The sequence below is a fragment of the Artemia franciscana genome, chromosome 14, assembly GCF_032884065.1.
Source record: "Artemia franciscana chromosome 14, ASM3288406v1, whole genome shotgun sequence".
Classification (NCBI taxonomy): Eukaryota; Metazoa; Arthropoda; class Branchiopoda; order Anostraca; family Artemiidae; genus Artemia; species Artemia franciscana.
Genome location: NC_088876.1, coordinates 11,217,453 through 11,238,458, shown reverse-complemented (window position 1 = coordinate 11,238,458; position 21,006 = coordinate 11,217,453). Strand labels below are relative to the sequence as shown.

Here is a 21,006-nt window from a genome sequence, read left to right as displayed (position 1 = left end):
TCTTCTAGTAATGAACTTTTTTATTTAGTTTCAATGGACTTTCACGAGTCTTCTGGATTTTTTTAAGGATTTCTACAATTCATCATTTCAAATATGTGAAGATTATTCTCTTCGGCGGTTCATTATTCAGTCTTTGCTTCGACGAAATTCTCTGTACAATGGTTATTTGTGTATCTCAAGGGAATTAATTCACGGAAATAAAAGGCAAGGAAAGATTTTAAGTTTTTTTTACTTTTTTTCAAATGAAAATACGAAAACAAAAATTTTTCAAACTAAGAATTGAATTTTAACTTTTTTCTTTTCCACTAATAAAATGTACACAACAAATAACCAAATGAAACACCATACGAATGTTAAGATTTTGCTATTCCAGAAAATATACTTAACAATTTGCAGCGTCCTCTGCCAGCAGAACGTTTCCGTGTTGGATGTATTTCGGATTTACCAAAACATCTTCAAGAGGTAAGTAAACTATTCTCTTTTATACTAATAGTTCTTAAAAAGCCGAGTTTTTTTTCAAAAAAAGGTAACCGACAACATCAAAACAAAATACGTGCAGAAGATACCCTAAATACAATTACCAGCTAAATATAGATCTGGAAATTTGTTGCGAGACCAATCTTTAGTTATCTTCGTAATTCAGTTATCTTCGTAATTCAGATCTAAAGATTCTAGACTTTCAGTCCCAAACAGGAAAGGGTTGCAGACACACTTACTGCTTAAACTCCCAGCTGTTGAAACGATTAAGAACGTAACCCACAGCAAAACATTTTTAACCGGTAGTATACCCACCTCCCTTGATTTATGGTCGAGCCAATAGATGAATGCCTATATGGGAGTTACACTCTTATTTCCCTTCGAGAGCAAAGATATGTGCACGTCTCCTAGCTGGTAAGTCATCCCACGGGAGGCACACAACTGATTGCATACATGAAGCATACAAACAACTGGTAAATGAGCTCTAGATTGGAAAGAAGCTGAAGTATTTTATAACTGACATACAACCAATATGCTATCGGTGTTTCGATGAAAAAATTGTAATCTATTTGCAGTTGAACGGAAAATTTTTATAATGAAATTATGATTTCTTGAAAATAAAAATTACGGTACCCACAGATTAATTTGTAACTGCTTGGAAATGCTAAGCTTAATTGACCAATTCAAGTAAATCTCTCAGTTGCATATCCCTGGCCCTTAGAACCCTTAGTTCACATCAATTCCAATGCCTACCCCTACCAGTGAGCCTCCTTTCTGAATGATTCTTCCATCCACCCTTTCAGCTGTTTTACAGGCCCATACACAACGTATGATATAACTCACTCTCTTCCAGCACATATAACAAAAATAGTACCAGCATCAACCTTATTAAGACTTAAATATTTTTACTTAAGTTGTTACATTAAAGTTCTTATTTTATGTTTCGTTGAGGTTAACTCCTAAAAATAAAACATACAGAGTAGGCTGCCCTTTTCTTTGCACGTTCCCCATCCAATGTTAGAGCTCTGCTACAAGTACATATAAAATGTACGATATCTTTGCCCTCTTTCCTGGATATACGACAAAAGAAGGAACCAGCAGCAATCCTATTAGGACCCAAACATTTTTACCTTGGTTTTGCATGGAAGTTCCATATTAGGTTACGCTGATTTTAACTATTTAAAGGAATAGAAGAAAAGCAAACGAAGAAAACAGGAAGTGGAGAAAAGGGAAAGGGAAAAGGTAAAAAGGGAACAAAGTAAAACCGACAGAGAGAAAACTTACAGAGCATGCGACCGGTTGTCGTCCAGAATGCAGCTGAGAAAATGTCTGAAAAGAAGATGGTGACAATGACAACGCATACGCCTTCCTCACTTTTTTCGCCGCTTGTTCGTCCATTGAGAAAGCGACCTCATAAGCATCGCCCCAAGAGCTACATTCAATAGCGTAATCTGTACATAAAGATGTATCATTAGTAATTCATCAAAAGTCTGCACTAGATGCAGTAAGAGGAAGTAACAGCACATTAACGAAGTGAAATAAAAAGAACAAGAAAACAAAGCAAAAGGAAAAAAATAGAAGCGGTTGTCGAGAAATTACAAAAACATATTTTAATGTGTTAATCCAGTTTTCTATTGAGCTGCATAAATACACGACGCAAAGTAGCAATTCAGCACACTTGTAAATGATTGACCTCATAAGAAGGTAAACAGAGGATCTTCAGACTGATCAAATTAAATACTACCTTCCTCTTTCAATTTTATTTTTACGTTTAGAACCCTTCATTTGTCATTGCCTAGATGATACACCAAGTATATTTTCAAAGGATTCTTAAGAAGTCTTATTAGAAGGAAATGATTGTTTAAATGGTAATTTCAATGTGTCTACTATTTTCTATGATGTTCGAAAAGCATTCGACACTTCAAACCATGGAATTTTTTTGGTAAAACGGAAAATTCGGGCACAAGAGGGGAAGGACTAGAGATAATAAATCAGACCTATGTGGACTTAAAATCGCGGTAGATGTTGACCGAAATCTGTCCTATTTAATTAGACGTAAAGATGTTGGTGCTCCTGAAGGTAAAACATCAGGTTCACTTTTATTCTTGATATATGTTAATGATCTTTCACGAAATTTGCAGGAAAATATTAGGATTGAAAATTTATTTACGGATGACACAGTTATATCACGAGATTCATCTACAATGACTAAAATTTCATTATAATTCTTGTTTCGTGTTAATCGTAGGTTTGTTTCTGATAATTTAATAAAAAAAATTAGAAAAACCGAATTTTTGATTTCCGGTTGTTTAAAACGTGCTACTCGCGAAATTTTTTGTTGAGAGCTTCAGGTTGGTGAGCACAAAATCCGTAGGGTCCATTCATATCGTTAGTTAGGATTTTTTCTTGATCTCCTTTTGTCATTTCCAAATCATATTGAACATAAGGGTAAAATTTTCTCAACCATTGGGTCGATATGTCATTTAATTTTTTTTTCCATCTCAACAATAATTTATCAGTAATCAGTTGCTTCTTGATTTATGCAATTATTTTTAATAGTATTTTTAGACGGATATAAATCCATAAGAGGTAAATAGGGCAGTGAGAGTACTAGGAAACATTTTGAGTCGACTATCAGAGAGAGAGAGACACTTTTATTATACATATCATCAATATACAAAAAAAAAAAAAAAAGTGGGAAAAAGAAAACAACAGGAAAATAAAGAATAAAAAAAAAAAAAAAAAAAAAAAAAAAAAAAAAAAAAAAAAAAAAAAAAAAAAAAAAACACTTAAAAAAAACAAATCAATAAGCCATCCAATTTAAATTATTTATTTATTTTCTACTCAGAAGGTGATTCTTCAGTCTACTCTTAAACTGGCTAACATTTTCAGATAACCTTATACTCATTGGTAAAGAATTCCACACTACTGGTCCAGCAAACTTGGGACCAAAACTTCCCCTCTGAGAGCTGCGACACTCATATACCAAATCATCCATATTTCTAGTCTCATAACTGTGGTATGAAGAATTCCTTATAAACATTTGACGAAAAATTTCAGGGGTCAAACCATAAATACAAATATAGCAAGTTGATAATCATGAAGTTGGCTAACATTAAAGATCATAAGTTTCCTATAGCAATTAACTGTATCATTTTCACCATGGACATAATTTCCTAGTAGTCTAATAACTTTATTTTCTAAAACCTGAACACGTTTAAAATTTGTATAAAATCCACCAGCCCATATCACACAATCATAAGAAATATAAGGCATGACAATAGAATGATAAAGAGTTAAAAGGGCAGAATGAGGTAACTGATTTCTCAGACGCCGAATCAATCCAAGCCCTCTAGATACCCTAGCTGCCACCTGATCACCATGTGCTTTCCAATTCAGATTTTGATCAAGCTGGAAACCAAGGTATCTCACCACAGCTACTTGTTTCAATGGCCTATTACAAAGAAATATTTTTCCATTTAAATCAACTGGACTTCCTTTCCTACTAAATAATATAAAATGAGTTTTTAAAACATTCACTGATAAACGGCTAATCTTTGTAAAAATTAAAAGATGACTTAAAGCTTGATTAATTTTCTCCACAAGATCATCAGCATTTCTTGTAGCAGCTGAAAATACCGTGTCATCAGCGAAAGAAGTATTAACAACACCCGGAACATAAAACCGCATAGTATCTACATATACAAGATATAGTGAGGGACCCAAAACAGAACCTTGCGGAACACCACAACTTATAAAAAATTTATTAGATATAACATCATCAAAACATACACGTATCGACCTCCCTATCAAATAAGATTCAAACCACTTTAAAACTTTAAATCAAAACTTAAAAATATATCAGACACATAAACGATATTTTCTTTCTTCAATTCGTTAGATTTAAAACATCTAAAAAAAAACCTCAATATTTCCATATGACATTTTCAAATACAAAATCCTAGTAATTATTTTTATTACAAGCCTCTGTAAAATTTACCCCCACGTTCGGCTCGTTGGCGTTCTAGAACATACCGAATTCCCTTTGTAAGTTCTGGAAGGTCTAGGCTTTCAATTAGGTACGAAATGCCATTAATTTCAAACAAATATAAGCTGAATGAAAAAGCTCTAATTGATTCAGAACGAAAATCACAGCTGAAATTAAAGAAAGAAATGTTCAACATTTTTTATTGACCAATGATGATGGAATATTAAAATATATAATATTGGAATGTGTCTTTATTATAATGTTCCCATGTTGAGATGGCCTCCCACGCCCCTCTGGCCCATCATTTCTTTGCTTGTTTTTTAATTTTAATTTTTTCTTGTAGTTATTTTAGTTAACCAAGTAAATTTTCGCTATCAAAATGATTATGACGAGATATAATCTTTTATTATATATCCTACCATTTATATACCCAACTTTACAAGCTCTGTTCTCCGTTTGGGATTAAAGTCTTCTGTAGTTTTAATTGAATCAAACAAAATAGTTCAAAACAGTACTTGGCCCTTTAGCTTTATAAGAAGAAGATTGATTGAATAGCTGTAAAAGCATAAAAAAAACTTGTCCTAAAACAGACTAAAAACTTGCCTCGCCAGGAGAGTGCCAACAGTTTCCGCTCCGCACCTATGTTTATCAAGCATATTTTTTAATTATATATTAAAACAAACACATTCAAGGTAAGTGTTTCTGAAAATTTGTTTTTTGAAGGATCAACTCCTTTGCCTAAGGGAAGACTTCTCATTCCACCTTAAAAATAACAGCTATGTGAGATGAAAATTTTTTCCCAGTTATATCCAGTAAGTGTGTATCCAGTAAGTTCCAGTGTGTATCCAGTAGCCCAGTGTAAGTGTATCCAGTAAGTTGTATCCAGGGAGTGTGGAACTCCCTGAGCAATCATACTGTATCCAGTAAGACCGTCGAATAATTCAAAGTCTCACTTGACAAGGAGTGGAGCAATAAGGAATGGAGGCTGGAATGGGACACCTTGGAGTCCCAGACCAGAGCATAAACCCTAGTTAATAAAACCAACTTAATGTTCAAGCAATTTCGAGTCGATCCACATGGCAATTTTTTTTAGAAATGTTGAGCAATGCTACAGGATGGAAAATGCTTCAATTGCTCCAAGTTGCAATTTAAGGTAATTTAAAATAACGTATCTGATTCTTATTATACGTTATTATTCGGAAAAAAAAATCTGCAGCGACAATATTACTTGATAGAATATGTTGAGGTCAATGGTCTTGCGCAAGTCATCAAAGAATGTGCTAGGAATCCTCAAAGAAATCATGGGTTAGCATCTATAGGACAAAGGAATCTGCTAATACAAGCCCCAAGCATCGCAAGCAGAGTTATCGACCTTTGTTCGGGTAAACAAAGGCAGTTGCTACAGTATATACAATGGCAATTAATAAAACAGCATAAAATAAACAACTAAAGAATATTAAAGTAGCTACCTAAAGCTTCTTGTCTCTTCCCAGCTTCGATCAACCATTTAAACCAGTTGAAATCCAGAGATTTCCTATTATCAATCTCTGTAGGATAGATACCTTCCGGTTCGTCACCAGTCAACAGTCTGCTTATTTTCCAATTTTCTGGATACTAACCGGGAAAATATAGTCAATTAAGGACATTTTACAAGGAGGTGTAAAATTATAACCAACAAATTTCCCAAAAAGTTAGACCTTACTAATTGTAAGGTGACAATTAATTTTTGGGACAGGTAAATATCATTCCTTAACTTTCCTAACACGCGTCTCAACACACAAAATATTAAGAAAGAAGGTATGGTATCCTTCGGCTAACCAACGAATGCATATGATTTTTATTTTGTACTTTTTTTTTATTTTTTTTGTTGTCTTTCTTTAACACCGTAATTGACCAAATTGGCACTTTGTCTTTCGATGGGCAGCACAAAACGAAATGTTCAACGAAATGCCCATATGAGTGCCGTCTAACACATTAGCAACACCCGGTGCGTATACATACATATATTTTTGGAATCTTAAGTATCATTTGGAATTCGATGAAATCTGGACGAAATTACATTTTTATTTCATCAAAAAATAAAAAGAAAAAAATTTGTGGTACCTGTAAAAGACAGTCAAACAAAGCTCTTTAGACATAATATCTCGTGAGCTATTTTGGCAAAATTATAAAACTGCAAAATCATTAGAATGGTTGGAGATAATTTGCAGCTTTTTTTATTTAACGGAAAAAGTTTTTCAATGGTAGGTTATTATATTCTGTTTGGATATATATAACCTTGTCTCTGAGCTGCAGCCTTCTAAAATTTTCTTTTTAAAAACCTTTTTTCGTCACTTTTTTGAAAACATCAATCCCGAAACTTCAGAATTTTCTGCTTTTAATGCAAACCAGTACCATACGATACTACGTTTCCTAATTTTCTGAACAGAGGAATTTCTCTTGTGAGTTCTTCATGATACTTCCCGTGTAAAGTTTTTCTCAAAGTATTAGAATTACTCAATCATTGGAACGGTAACGGATATTTAGCTGGTTTTCTTATTATTAGAACGACATTCATTTTCTGAATAAATTGGAATCCTTCCAATGGTAATATGTCCTCAAGTTCTTTACGAGTAGACGCTAGAATTTTGTTTTTGAAAAAGTGATTTATTTTTTTAAGTACTAATTCTAAATCTTTCTACATTTTCTTTTTATTCTGAAATTTTGGGCAGTATTACATTGCAAATTCCTGGGAAGGAGAACTCAAATCCCTAATCAGAACTGAAATCTAACTTTTGGTTTTAACTAAAATTTTTCTAAAAGGGTAGCCGTTATAAACTTCAAGAGTACGTCCTCCAGACACCAAGGATTTAATTTTTAGGGCTTGAATCCCAGACCTTGGTAACTGAAGTTCTGATTCTCAAGTCCCGGGGCCCTAGAAGTCTTAAGCCCCATCTTATCTTCGCCTGTTGCCCCGAAGTCGGTAACTCAAAGAGAATATATAGCAAAATTTGTCAACAGGAGTCCTTACTCCTGTATGATCTACACTCATCTGTATGATCATCCGTTTTACTATTTTATTATATTCCAAAAAACACAGTTTCTTCCCAAAAACAATTATTGCCCCCCCCCCCTCATGTACACTCCCTTGAACTGAAATCCATAAGAGCAGACCTTAACATATTAAAGATATTCCCTACAGAAGTTATAACCAATGTAACCAACAAAGTAGCCGATTTCTATCCCCTAAATTCTTTTATAAATTTTCTAGTTTGAACTTTCATGTTATAAAACACATTATTTAATAGGGATTTTAAACAAACATAAAAGAAAATTTTCGCACAGAAGCGTCACAAGAAAGAAGAAATTATAACGTTAAGTTTTAAGACATTTCACATTTTTAAGGTTCGTTCTTAACTCTATTAAATAAAAAAAAACTAATTTTTTTAGCTGACAGTAAGGAGCGACATTAAAACTTAAAACGAACAGAAATTAATCCGTATATGAAATGAGTTGTCCCCTCCGCAATCCCTCGCTCTTTACCCTAAAGCTTTTAATTGTTTTAAAAAGTAGAATTGTGGCAAAGAGTCAAACTTTAGCGTAAAGAGCGAGGGATTGCGGAGGGGACAACTCATTTCATATACGGATTAATTTCTGTTCGTTTTAAGTTTTAATGTCGCTCCTTACTTTCAGCTAAAAAAATTAGTTTTTTTTTTTATTTAATTTTTGAACGTTTTTGAATTAATGCATGTTTGGTTTTGGCTCTCCGCACATAAATTATCAAAATGCAATTTGCATATTAATTCTTTTTTGGCTAAATGGTTTTCTCTTAGTTTTGATCAGACGATATTGAGAAATAAGGGGTGGAGAAGGAGGCCTAGTTGCCCTCCAATTTTTCGGTTACTTAAAAAGGCAACTAGAACTTTTAATTTTTAACGAACGTTTTTATTAGTAAAAAATATACGTAACTTAAGAATTAACTTACGTAACAAACTTTCACAACCTTATATTTTTATTATGTATACGAGGGGGTTTGTACCGTCGTTAATACCTCGCTCTTTACACTAAATCCTAAGTTTTGTCCCAATTCTTTAAGAATGACCCCTGAATCAGAAATGCCGTAGAATAAATAGTTGAAATTACTAAAAATACTTTAGCATAAAGAGCAAGGTATTTATCTCCTCCTAAATACCTCGCTCTTTATGCTAAAGTATTTTTAGAACCCCTCATATGCGTAATAATCTCTGTTCGTTTTAAGTTTCAATGCTACTTCTTCCTTTCATTTGAAAAAACGTTTTCATGTTTATTTTTCATTATTTTCTTATAGTAATGCTAGAGAATCCTGCGCCCTTGTCATTGAATTTTTCTTCCCCCATGACAGATTCCTCCAAGGAAAGATCCTCCAACATAGCCCCCTCTCCTCAGCCCCAACCCCAAACAAAATAAAATCCCCCTGAAAACGTCTGTACACTTCCCAATAACCATTACTATATGTAAACACTGGTCAAAGTTTATAACTTGCAGCCCCTCCCCCAGGGATTGTGGGGGAGTAAGTCATCCTCAAAGACATACTTATTATGGTTTTCGACTATGCTAAACAAAATGGCTATCTCAAAATTTTAATCCGTTGACTTTGGGAAAAAAATGAGCGTGGGAGGGGGCCTAGATGGCCTCTAATTTTTTTGGTCACTTAAAAAGGGCACTAGAACTTTTCATTTCCGTTAGAATGAGCCCTCTTGCGACATTCTAGGACCACTTGGTCGATACGATGACCCTTGGGGAAAAGAAAAAAAAACAAAAACAAAAAAAAACAAACAAACAAATAAACACGCACCCGTGATTTGTCTTCTGGCAAAAAATACAAAATTCCACATTTTTGTAGTTAGGAGCTTGAAACTTCTACAGTAGGGTTCTCTGATATGCTGAATCTGATGGTGTCATTTTCGTTAAGATCCTACGACTTTTAGGGGGTGTTTCCCCCTATTTTCCCAAATAAGGCAAATTTTCTCAGGCTCGTAACTTTTGATGGGTAAGGCTAAACTTGATGAAACTTATATATTTAAAATCAGCATTAAAATGCGATTCTTTTGATGTAGCTATTGATATCAAAATTCAATTTTTTAGAGTTTTGGTTACTATTAAGCCGGGTCGCTCCTTACTACAGTTCGTTACCACGAACTGTTTGATATATTAATATCCTTTGCCTGAAATTAAATTATCCGATTGCCCGAAATGAGATCACTTCACAAACCAATTCCAAAGCAAGGCCATTTTAGCTATATAGTCTATTAGAAATGTCTCCATTTCTAATAGTTTAAAGTGGTTGCTCTCGTTCCAAAAAGTACCTTGAAAGCGATTAATTACCCTAGCTCTACTATTTAGAAGAAGCTATCCGAGTTAGTGACCTATAAGCATAGGATATTTTAAACACCTGCTTTATATATTCAAAGGGGCATTTAAAGCTAGTTAAATAGACAAATAGAAATTTATATGAATATAATACTTAGAAAAAAGACAGACACCCAAATAGTGATCACGTTTTATCAGTTGTAGCAATTACTTAATTACACATTCTGGACAGTGTCGTGGGAAAGGGGTGCCAAATATGTAGGGGTAAAAAAAAGATAGATAGCAGCAGTTGCAGCTTGATTTTTTTTTAAGACAAGCCCTTTAAATATTGTATAAAATATTAAAATATTTTGTTTTGTTAGTACTTCAATACGCATTAATTTATTTACGCTAGAAAGTTTATATATATAAATTCATTAAAACATACAATTTACTATTCTTTTAACTTCCTTGTTTCAATAATATAAACACTATAAATGAGTTTTGCGAATTCTATAGTTAAAAGGTTAGAAAAAGTCAACAAATGGGGTGAGAGGTGACATGTTGAATTTCCGCCCCTATTGTCGGAAGACCTTTTAACGCCACTTAGTCGAGATCTCACCATTTTAGGGTGGGTATTCGTGTATTATAGCACCAATGTTAGTTCTTAATCCATTGACGCACTGTAGATCCAGTTTCTTCGTAAGTTTCTTTCAGCATAGCGTGAGATAAGTAGTATAGGGGAGGCATTACTGCGAGCAGAGCCATGTCTCGGTGTACAATTGAAGCTTCTACTCCTTTGTATCCACCTATACTCCGAGCGGAGCCCTATACCGATGTACTATTGTAGTTGCCAAACCCTCATATCGCCTCAGTTGGTCCCTATGTAAACCTATCCTGATGTACTATTGGAGTTGCTAACCCCTCACATCCCCTCAATTGGTCCCAATGCAGTCATATCCCGATGTACTATTGGAGTTGCTAGCCCCTTTTATCCACCATTACTCCGGTCATTTGTGGACCAAGTTTATTGTGTCGCTGAAACAACACAATATTTCTGAGCAGCCAGTACCATTGCGTAAGGTATATCAGCTTCCAGTGAAAATAAATTCTTTGTCAAGTATTTGATATAAAAGAATGAGAATTTGTCCAAGTTACTATCATTACATAAATTGAGCTATCAACATGTTTAATAAAAGGAATTTTGATGAGGACTGTAATAAACAAGAGATTCGTAATCTATGTATTTTTGTCGTATGCTTTATGGACGGGAACGGTTTTTTCATACAATTTTGTTTGGTACCGAGCACACTGGTTCTTTTGATTGGTCATTGACACTTGTTTCGGCCTCAAAAATTGTAATGACTACAGCCGTCTAGGTATCCTTTCTTTAATGTATAGCACACTGGTTTTCCATTACCAGACTTACGTATGAGTTTTGTCCCCGAGTTCCCTTCCAGGACCCCATATCCCCTCCAGGAGGTCCTGATACCCCCCCCCCAAAAAAAAAATTGCCCCTGTCATCTTGTTTTAACTTAAATTTTTTAGGGGGGGACTTTTTGAACTTAGAATTTTTTTTAACTTAACCTTATTTCATTTTTTAAACCTAGACTTTTCTAGGTTTTTCCATGTTATTCCAATGGTGAATATGCTAGAGTACCATTCCAGAGATGATAACACTTAAATTTCCAGTTACATGTTACCTGTTGATAGATCCTATCATGTTCTATCTGGTATTGGCGTTCAAATGAAAGTAAAGGGAAAAAGAAAAGCTTACTGTTGCACCGTTGTCATGATGCATATCATGTCTATGTTTCAAAACGGCAAACAATGTAAAAATAATGTGGTATTAGACAATGAAATTACAAGTGAAACAAAAAGGGCAATAGCAGACAATAAAACAGCGGGATATAGAGATGAATTGATGAAAAACAAAGCACCTGTAAACGTTGACAGTTAACCAACATATGCGGTCAATGAACCCAATAATACAAATGATGAAATGTTCTACGAGATTGTTGCTGAAACCATGTTAAAACTCGTATATGACCCCAAAATGGAATAAGTGTATGTCAAGAGTATAATAATGAGCTATTTTATAGAATGGATTCAAAGCATTCATTTCTTTTTCATGATAATATTCGTAATACCATTATTTCAATAAAGATATTTGATTGAATTACTTTTTTATGTTTCCTTTATTTTTAGGGTACACTAGCAACTCCGACGTTAAGAGTGTTTATTGAAAAGTCTGAAAGGCAAGAAAAGGTGTTTTGAGAAAAATGGGTACTACTAGCAGGCACATAAGGGATATACTTGACTCTGAGATAGGTTAACAGGATTTTTATCAAAGTCTGAGAGAGACGAGAAGTATTTTTCAAAAATCCACACAGACAGGCAAACAGACGGCTAGACAAAAAGGTACATTAGATTTCCATTAGAGCTGGGTTAAGGAGAAAAAAGGGGGTTTACTATGAAAAAAAAACTCCTCTGATCTTTGTTTTACCTTTTAGCGTAGACTACGAGGCATTCAATACTCGTTCCTTTAGGAAAAAAATCCCAAAAGAGGATGAAATTTTCGCTCTTCTTTGGGAAAATTCAGAAGTGAAGTGCAACATTTCTCTTCTTTTGGAAAAATTAGAACAGAAATTGAACTTTTTCTGGAATAAATTCCCACTTCATATGTCACTAACTCTAAAAAGAATCCGATTAATCGCTCTCAAACTTAGGTAAAAACCTTATTCATGTATTTTAGAATATACTAAACCCCCTTTTTGCTCCTTAGCCCAGCTTTAATGGAAATCTACTGTACCTCTGTGTCTGACCGTATGTTTCCCTGTCAGCGTTTTGGTTTTGGAAAAAATACAGCTCACTGCTCTCAAACTTTGATAAAAATCCTGCTAATATGTCTCAGACTCTAGTAGACCCCTTATGAGCCCACTGATAGTACCTATGTCTCTGTAAATTCCTTTTCTTGCATCTCCGACTTTCGAAAAAACACTCTAAAGGTTGGAGTAGCTAGTGTACCCTTAAAATAATAGAAACATAACAAAGTAATGCAATGAAATATATTTTCTTTAATAATAGCATGTAGAATATCATCATAAAAAATTATACATTTATGAATCCATTACATAAAATACGTCTTTATGTTTTCTCTTGACATGGTACTTATTCTATTTTGGGGTCATACACAAGTTTTAACAAGGTTTCAGCTGCAATCGCATTACACATTTCATCATTGATATTACTGGGGTCACTGACTGTATCTGTTGGTAAATTGTCATCATACTAATAACGTTTGCAAGTGCTTTGTTTTTTATCAATTCATCTTTATAAACCCGTTGTTATATTGTCTGCCAATGCCCTTTTTATTTTACTTGGGATTTCACTGTCTTTTACTCATTATTCTTACATGGTTTTTCATCAATTCATCTTTATATCCCGTTGTCATATTGTCTGCCAATGCCCTTTTTACTTTACTTGTTCTTTCACTGTCTATTACTACATTATTTTTACACAGTTTGCAGTTTTGACACATAGACAAGATATGCATTATGACAATGGTGCAGCACTAAGCTTTCCTTTTCCCCTTTGCTTTCATTTGAATGCTAATACCAGAAAGATAGTGATAGGATCTATCGACAGCTTACATGTTACCAGAACCATAAGCAAGAATTTGACCTTCTTCATCCGCTAATAGTTTTATGTTTGCATTCTATTTGAGTGCTATTATCTCTGGAAATGTTACTCACGCATATCCACCATCGGTAATGTCGAACTGTTTCGGTTGTCCAAGAGAATCTAATCTCTCATTGTTACGACAACACACGCATACATTTCCAATAGCGTTACCACTAGTACTTGTTTCATAGTTCAAATATTTTTCTTATGCAGTATTCAACGCTACAATAAATTTATCATGTGTACACACTTTCTTGAAACATTTCATCTTCACTTTTTTAATGCATGATGTAAGTTTCTATCCTTCCAATTTACAGATAATAGTGATTGGAAGTATACAATAAACTAGGTACTGTCACTGACTAGACAGAGTCTACACATAGAAATCCAAAAAACTATGTTCACCAAAGATCACATGTCATTCTATGACATGAAAAATATTATAAGTTAAAAAAATTTTCTAAGCTAAAAAAAATTTCTGGGTTCAAAATATTTCTCGGGGGGGGGAGGGCATCGGGCCCTGGAGAGAAAGCATGTAAGCCCAAACTCAGACTCAAGCTCGTTAATGGAAAACCAGTGTACTACTCATTACAGAAAGGATACCTAGCCGGCTGTGGTCATTACAATTTTTGGGGCCAAAACTAGCGTCATTGACCAATCAAAAGAAAGTGTGCTCGGTTACGAACAAAATTGGTTGAAACAACAGTTCCTTTGTCCACAAACCAAACTACAAAAATACACAGATTATGAACCTCTTGTTTATTACAGTTCTCATCAAAATTCCCCTTATTAGGCATGTTGATAGATCACTTTATGTAAGGATCATAACTTGGACGAATTCTCATTCTTTCATATCAAATGCTTGGTAAACAATATATTTTCAATGGAAGCTGAGATACCTTACGCAATGGTACTGGCCGCTCGGAACCTTACATTGTTTCACCGACACAATAAACTTGTCATACAAGTGGTTCCAGGAATGTTCTTATCTCAAAGACCAAACTTTGACATGCAATGTTTCCAGGAAACGTTCTTATCTCTATATAGCTGTGACTGGAGTATAGGTGGATACAAGGGACTAGCAACTCCAATAGTACACTGGAATAGAGCTGTATTGGGACCAATTGAAAGGATGCAAGGGGTTAGCACCTCCAATAGTACATCGAGATAGGGCTGTATTGGGACCAATTGTGGGGATACGAAGGGTTAATAACTACAATAGTACATCAGGATATGGCTCTGCTCAGAGTACAGGTGAATACAAGGGGCTAGCAACTCAAATAGTACACCGGGATAGGGCTCTGCTCGGTATATTTCCCCTCCATACTACAGAGACAGGACAAAGAGAAGTGACAGAATAGATGGAAAATGTATAATTTAGGATATATATTTGCACATTGGGGTGGGGGGGGAGGTGGATAAAGGTTTAAGTCAAATTGAAAAAATAAAATTGAAAAAGTAAAAAAAAAAATCTATAATAAACAAAATTGAGCAAGTAAAATTTGAATAATGTGACAGGTATTTTCATTTGAATGCTGAAATAACTGGAAAAGAGAATATTCTTAATTTAATTCGCTTTCAGTAAAACACCAATGACGCAGTAGACTTTAGATTTTTAAAGTTAGGAAAGTGGGCAGTAGCTAAAGTTTTGTTTGTAGTGAAACTAAATTTGTCGTCAACGGTCTTCGGAAGAAATAAGGTTAAACTAAATATTTGATGTACGGCGATGTCAGCTGCTGAAAAGCCAATCAGTTCAAAATTTGATTTTACTGTTATTTCATTTTTCATATTCAATGTTGTAATAAGTAAGTAGGAAAATGTTTGTAATAAACCGCCATTTTCAGTAAAGTGCCAATGACGCAGTGTTTTAGACATTTACAATTAGGGAAGGAGGCAGTACGCTTCTTTGAATTGATTTTTGTTTGTTTCAATCTTGATTCGCATATTTAATTAAAGTTTTATTCGTTTTAAGGTTTATTTATTCATTGATGTTAGTACATGTTGTACGTTTGATGGCTATGATTGTTTATTTGTTTCTGTTTGTTTTGGGGTTCATTTATTCTAGAATAGTGAAATATTTTTGTTCGTTTGAAGCTTGATTTGCAAATTCAGTTTTACCTGAACTCATTTTAAGATTTATTTATTCATTTCTATCAGTACAACAAAAGAAGAAAAAAAGAAAGCAATACGAAACCGGAGGAATGGAACAACAAGAGCAGTGCAAGAACAGATAAGGAAATTAGAAACAATATCTTTTTACAAAGAAAACCAAAAAAATTGACCCCATCCCCCTCCCGCACGAAAAAAAGCAAACCACGTGTATTTAAGCTACTCCAACCCCATCCAGGTAATAAGAGTCCAGCATAATGCAGGTTAGATTTTAATTACTTTTAGTTTTATTGACGAGCAATTCTGATTTTTCGCTTCTCTTCTTCAACTGATTAGTTGCAATTCCATTTTTCTTATTATTAGACGTTTCTGTTCTTTTCTGTTTTTTATCGGCATTGAGCATACCTCGTTTGACGCATCTAAAGATATTACCGGTCTTTTTTTTTTACCTTTCCTTGTGCTTTTTGGTGGCAAGCGTTTATCCCCCCCCCCCCCCGAAAATACACCACAGGGAAAATACCTCACTACGGAAAACACCCTTCCCCAGAAAAAAGGGAAATTCCAGCCAGAAAATATCACCCCACGCAGCTGGTTGGTCTCCAATCCCTTTGGACTTCAAAAAAAAATGACTAGAGATCTGAATTTCTGACCTAATGAGCACACTTCAAAATTTCATTGACCTTGAGGTGGAGGTGTGGATAAGGAAGGGGCTATCCCCCTTCTCTACGGAATAAATTCTGCTCATTTTAGGGTTTAATGTTATTCTTTACTTTCAGAATAACAGCGTAGACCAGAAATATACCCAGAGATCATAAGGAGTAGATATCAATTTTACATTTTTGATGCGCTTTTAAAAGTTTTTTTTGTACCCCTCCCCCTGCAAAAAAAAAACTTCGCTGGAAAATACCCTTTGCTGGCGTTTTGTTGGGAAACTTTTCACAGAGGGGATTACCTGCATGATTTTAAGAACAATCAGAAATTAGTCTTTTTCAAATGAAAGCGCGGAAGAAACATTTTCCATCTGAGATCATCCACAAGAAAGTTTCTGGGTGGAATTTTCAGCTAGAATGGAACTGTCTTGGAGGAATTTCTCTGGAGCGGGGGTATTTTTACGTGAAAAGCTTTCCACGGTGGAATTTTTCCATGGGAGAAGGAATTCTTCATGGAGGAGAGCCAGATTTCTCGGTATTATTTGAGAACGATTAGAAATTAATTTAAAAAAAAAAGTTTTTTTAACTGAAAGTAAGGAGCAACATCAAAACTTAAAATGGACGGAAACTATTACGTATACTTTAGTATAGTTTAGTATATAGTCTACGTATGTAGTTTAGTATATAGTGGACAGAAACTTTAGCATACGTATACTTTTAATTATTCGTAACTTTTGACTTTTTGTCCCAATTCTTTAAGAGGGACTTTCCTGAAACAAAATGGCCGTTTCATAAGAATAATTAGCTTTTTTTCAATTTCCAATCATTAGTTAGGAAAGATTGTCGGTGGGTGAAGAGCAAGGACAGGAGATAGTGCCTGAAACCATCTAAAGGGAGTTAGATTTTCTGGCATGATCTGATCAACAATCAGAAAGTAAAATTTAGGAAAATAAGTTTTTCCTACTGAAAGATTAGAATAGTAACCAAAATTCTAAAAAACTGATTTTTAATATCAATACATACATCAAAAGAATCAAATTATTGTGCTGATTTATATATTTAAGATTCATAAAGTTTAGTGCTACCCATCAAAAGTTACGGGCCTGAAAAATTTACCCGATTTCTGAGATAGAGGGGGATACCATCTAAACTTCAAGGAATCTTAATGAAAATCGCACGATCAGATTTAGCGTATCAGAGAACCCAACAATAGAAGTTTCAAGCTCCAATCTGTAAAAACGTGGAATTTCGCTATTTTTGCCAGAAGACAGATCACGGATGCATATTTATTTGTTGCATATTTATTTTTTGTTTTTTATTGTATTTTTCCCTGGGGTATCGTATTAAAATAATGGTCCTAGAAGATCGGGAGAGGGTTTTCAGGAACAGTTGGATACTTTTCAGGAACAGTTGAATACTAAGCTGGAGAATTTAAAATTTGACAACGCGGAAGATGGATGGAATAATTTTGTGAAGGCGTTTACTGAAACACGAGGGCCATTTAATTAGAATAGGAAGCTTTTTTAAAAGTGATAAAAGCTTTAACGTAAAGAACAAGTTAATAAGGAGGGGGCGACCCTTGATATACGGCTTGAATCTCCCAAAATTAATATGCAAATTTGTTTTAATTTTTCATGTACGGTAAGCCAAATTCGAGCCTGCATTAGTTTGAAAAACGTTCAGAAATTAAATGCAAAAAGCAAGTTTTTTTACTCAAAGTAAGGAGCGACATTAAAACTTAAAACGAACAGAAATAATTCAGTATATAAAAGGGACTGTTTCCTCCTCAACGCCTCACTCTTTACGCTAAAGTTGTCATTGTTTTAAAAGTAGAGTTGTGACAAAGAGTCAAACTATAGTGTAAAGAGCGAGGCGTTTAAAAAAAAAGAACCCCTTTCATATACAGAATAATTTCTGTTCGTTTTAAGTCTTAGTGTTGTTTCTTACTTTCGGTTAAAAACAAAGTTTTTTTTTTTTTTTTTTTAATTTAAAAAAAAAAGACAAGCCTATTGCCTATTACTTACGCATAGCATTTGTTATTGGGAAGTAAACAGACATTTTTCGGGGAGGAAAATTTTCTCTGGGGGATTTTCAGTGGTAGGATTTGGGGGATGCCCCCTCTTAAATACTTAGCTCTTTATGCCAAAGTATGACTTTGTATCCCAATCCTTTACTAACAACAAGCGAAAGCAAAGGTTCGTTAAATTAGAATACGAAGCTTTTTGAACATCCTAAATAACGTTAGAGTGAAGAGCGAGGTATAGTGGAAGGGGTATCCTCCTCGTGGTCCTAGGCGTTTACTCCCCTCTACCTCCCGCGGAAAATATCCCCCGAGAATACCCTCCCCCCCCGGAACACGCACCCCCCGGAAAATACCCCTGTGGAAAACACGGCTTTCCAAATTTCAGAATTTTATATTTTTTTTTCGTAGAGGGAAGGATTTCTGGTGTTTGTATATTATGTGCCACTTACTCAAGTTTACGCTGTGTAAAACTCGAGAACAATCCGGTATCTTCTTTAGTTTATTTCAGCTTAGCGCGAGACAAGACAAAGACAAGTGACAAAATAGATGGGAAATTTCTAGTTTGGGCTATATGTTTGCACATAAGGGGGGGCGGTAAAGTATTTGGACAGTTTTAAGTCAGAAAACAGTTCTTACTTTATAATATGCAGAATATTAGCCCAAATTTGTCAATGGCCTCAGGTGGTTTGATGCTGCGATGAGTTGTTAGTAGCGGTAGTACTAGTATGGAATAAAAATGCTAAATTACTGAAAATATCAGTGACGGTCCGGAAATATTACGGTTTCTGCCAATTTTTCAATTATCTGGAATTATCTGGGGGTTATTTTCCGCGTGTTTTTTTTCTGGGAAATAGATTTCCATGGAAGGGGACATTTCTAGAGTGATATAGAAACCAATTAGAGATCAAATTCTTATTCAAATGAAAAAAATGTTGAGAATTTTTGAGGCTGGATCGTCCACAAGCAATTTTACAGGGAGGTGGGATTCTCAGCAAGGATCGAACTGTCTGGAGGGGATTCGACGGGGGGAAGGTTTACTTTACATTGGATGAAATTTCACCAAAGGCGATTTCTATGTGTGGGAGGATTGCCCCCTCCATGTATGAAAAGTGATCTCCTCCATAATCCCTTGCTCTTTGCGCAAAAGTTTGACTGTTTGTCCCAGTTTTTTAGAGCGTTTACTGAAAAATTGGGCTTTTTAATTAGAATAGGAAGCTTTTTAGAAGTGCTAACAGCTTTAGCTTTAAAAGTAACGCAATGAGGAGGGGACAATTCTTCAGATAAGGAATAAATCTTCCAAAATTCATTTCCAAATTGGATTTAATTTTTCATGTAAAGTGAGCCAAATCTGAACCTGCATTAGTTGAAAAACATCCAGAAATTAAATAAAAAAAAAGTTTTCTCAACTGAAAGTAAGGAGCAACATTAAAACTTAAAACGAACAGAAATATTTCCATATATGAAAAGAGGTTATCCCCTCGTCAACGCATCCTTTACGCGAAAGTTTTTATAGTTTTAAAAAGTAGAATTGTGACAAAGAGTGAAACTTTAGTGTAAAGAGCGAAGCGTTGAGGGAGGATCAGCACCCTTTCAATAATTCATTTTAAGTTTTAGTGTCTTTCATTACTTTCAGTTAAAAAACTTGTTTTTTTTTCATTTAATTCAAAAAGAAAACCCTATTACCTATTCCTTACGCATAGCCTTTGTTATTAGGAAGTAAACAAACATTTTTCGAGAGGGGAATTTTCTCTAGGCTAATTTTCAGTGGTGGGACGTGGGGGTTGCCCCCTCTTAAATACTTCGCTCTTTTCGCTAAAGTATGATTTTGTATCCCAATCCTTTACAAACAAAAAGTGTAACACAAGGTTCGTTAAATTAGAATAAGATACCCTTTTGAACATTCTAAATAACATTAGCGTGAACAGCGAGGTATTGTGGAGGGGGTATCTTCCTCATATAGTAATAATTCTGTCCGTTTAAATTTTAATGTTCCTCCTTACTTTCAGTTGAAAAAACCTGCTGTTTTTTTTGTTGAATCACTCAAAGGCCAAAACAATTCTTTGAAATACAGCTGATTTCACGCTTAGGACGCGTGAGCTAATTTTATATAGGCAGTTTGAATCGCCTTTGTCAACGTAGCATTAATCAGCTATACAATGGTGGAATGTGACGTAAATTATGCAAATAAGGTAAATAAAAATTTCTGAGGTTCTGACCATAACTGAGATGAAGAAATTAACATAGATGATATAACAGACAAGTACCGTAGTTTGTGCTGTTCACTATCCACAATTAAACTGAATCATTCCTAGCAATAGGTGGAAGTGTGGATGTTTGCTGATAGTTGCATGACACCTGCGAAAGTAAAACACCCAAGATTTACGATCGAAAAATCCAATCTAATTAAGAGGCAAAAACTTAAAAGACACTCACTTCTTGCTCATTTGATTTTAACAGCAGGTGTAAGAATTCCCATAGAAGAATCTTTGACTCCATCATAGCACCTCCTCTAATTCCACTGAGAGAAGATATCTTATCTTTACAAAAACTTCGTAGCCTAATTGTCATTGTCCCGTCCCTAAAAAAAATAGCAATTTGTACATGTAATTCAAACGGAGGGGGGGGGGAGCGGAAATGTAAAGAATTTTATCTGAGGGATCGGGTGAGTATGAGGTTGAAAGAAGATTTTAGCCTCCATTTATTCAACTTGAGAGGGACAAAAAATAGACAGCAGGATTTTAAGCCACAATTTTCCAATAAAATGGAAA

The 21,006-nt window shown here is 34.6% G+C and overlaps 1 protein-coding gene across 4 annotated transcripts in view; it reads right to left on the bottom strand.

Annotated features, from left to right (window-relative positions):
- The window catches only part of LOC136035303 (protein transport protein Sec16A-like), a 116,802-nt gene that overhangs the window by 36,788 nt on the left and 59,008 nt on the right, over positions 1 to 21,006 (bottom strand). For all 4 annotated transcript variants that reach the window (XM_065716997.1, XM_065716998.1, XM_065716999.1 and 1 more), the window contains 3 exons: positions 20,672 to 20,816; positions 5,935 to 6,079; positions 1,762 to 1,928 (listed from right to left, as the gene is read on the bottom strand). In XM_065716997.1, coding sequence (XP_065573069.1) covers positions 1,762 to 1,928; positions 5,935 to 6,079; positions 20,672 to 20,816 — 457 coding nt within the window. The remainder of the gene's footprint in view (positions 1 to 1,761; positions 1,929 to 5,934; positions 6,080 to 20,671; positions 20,817 to 21,006) is intronic.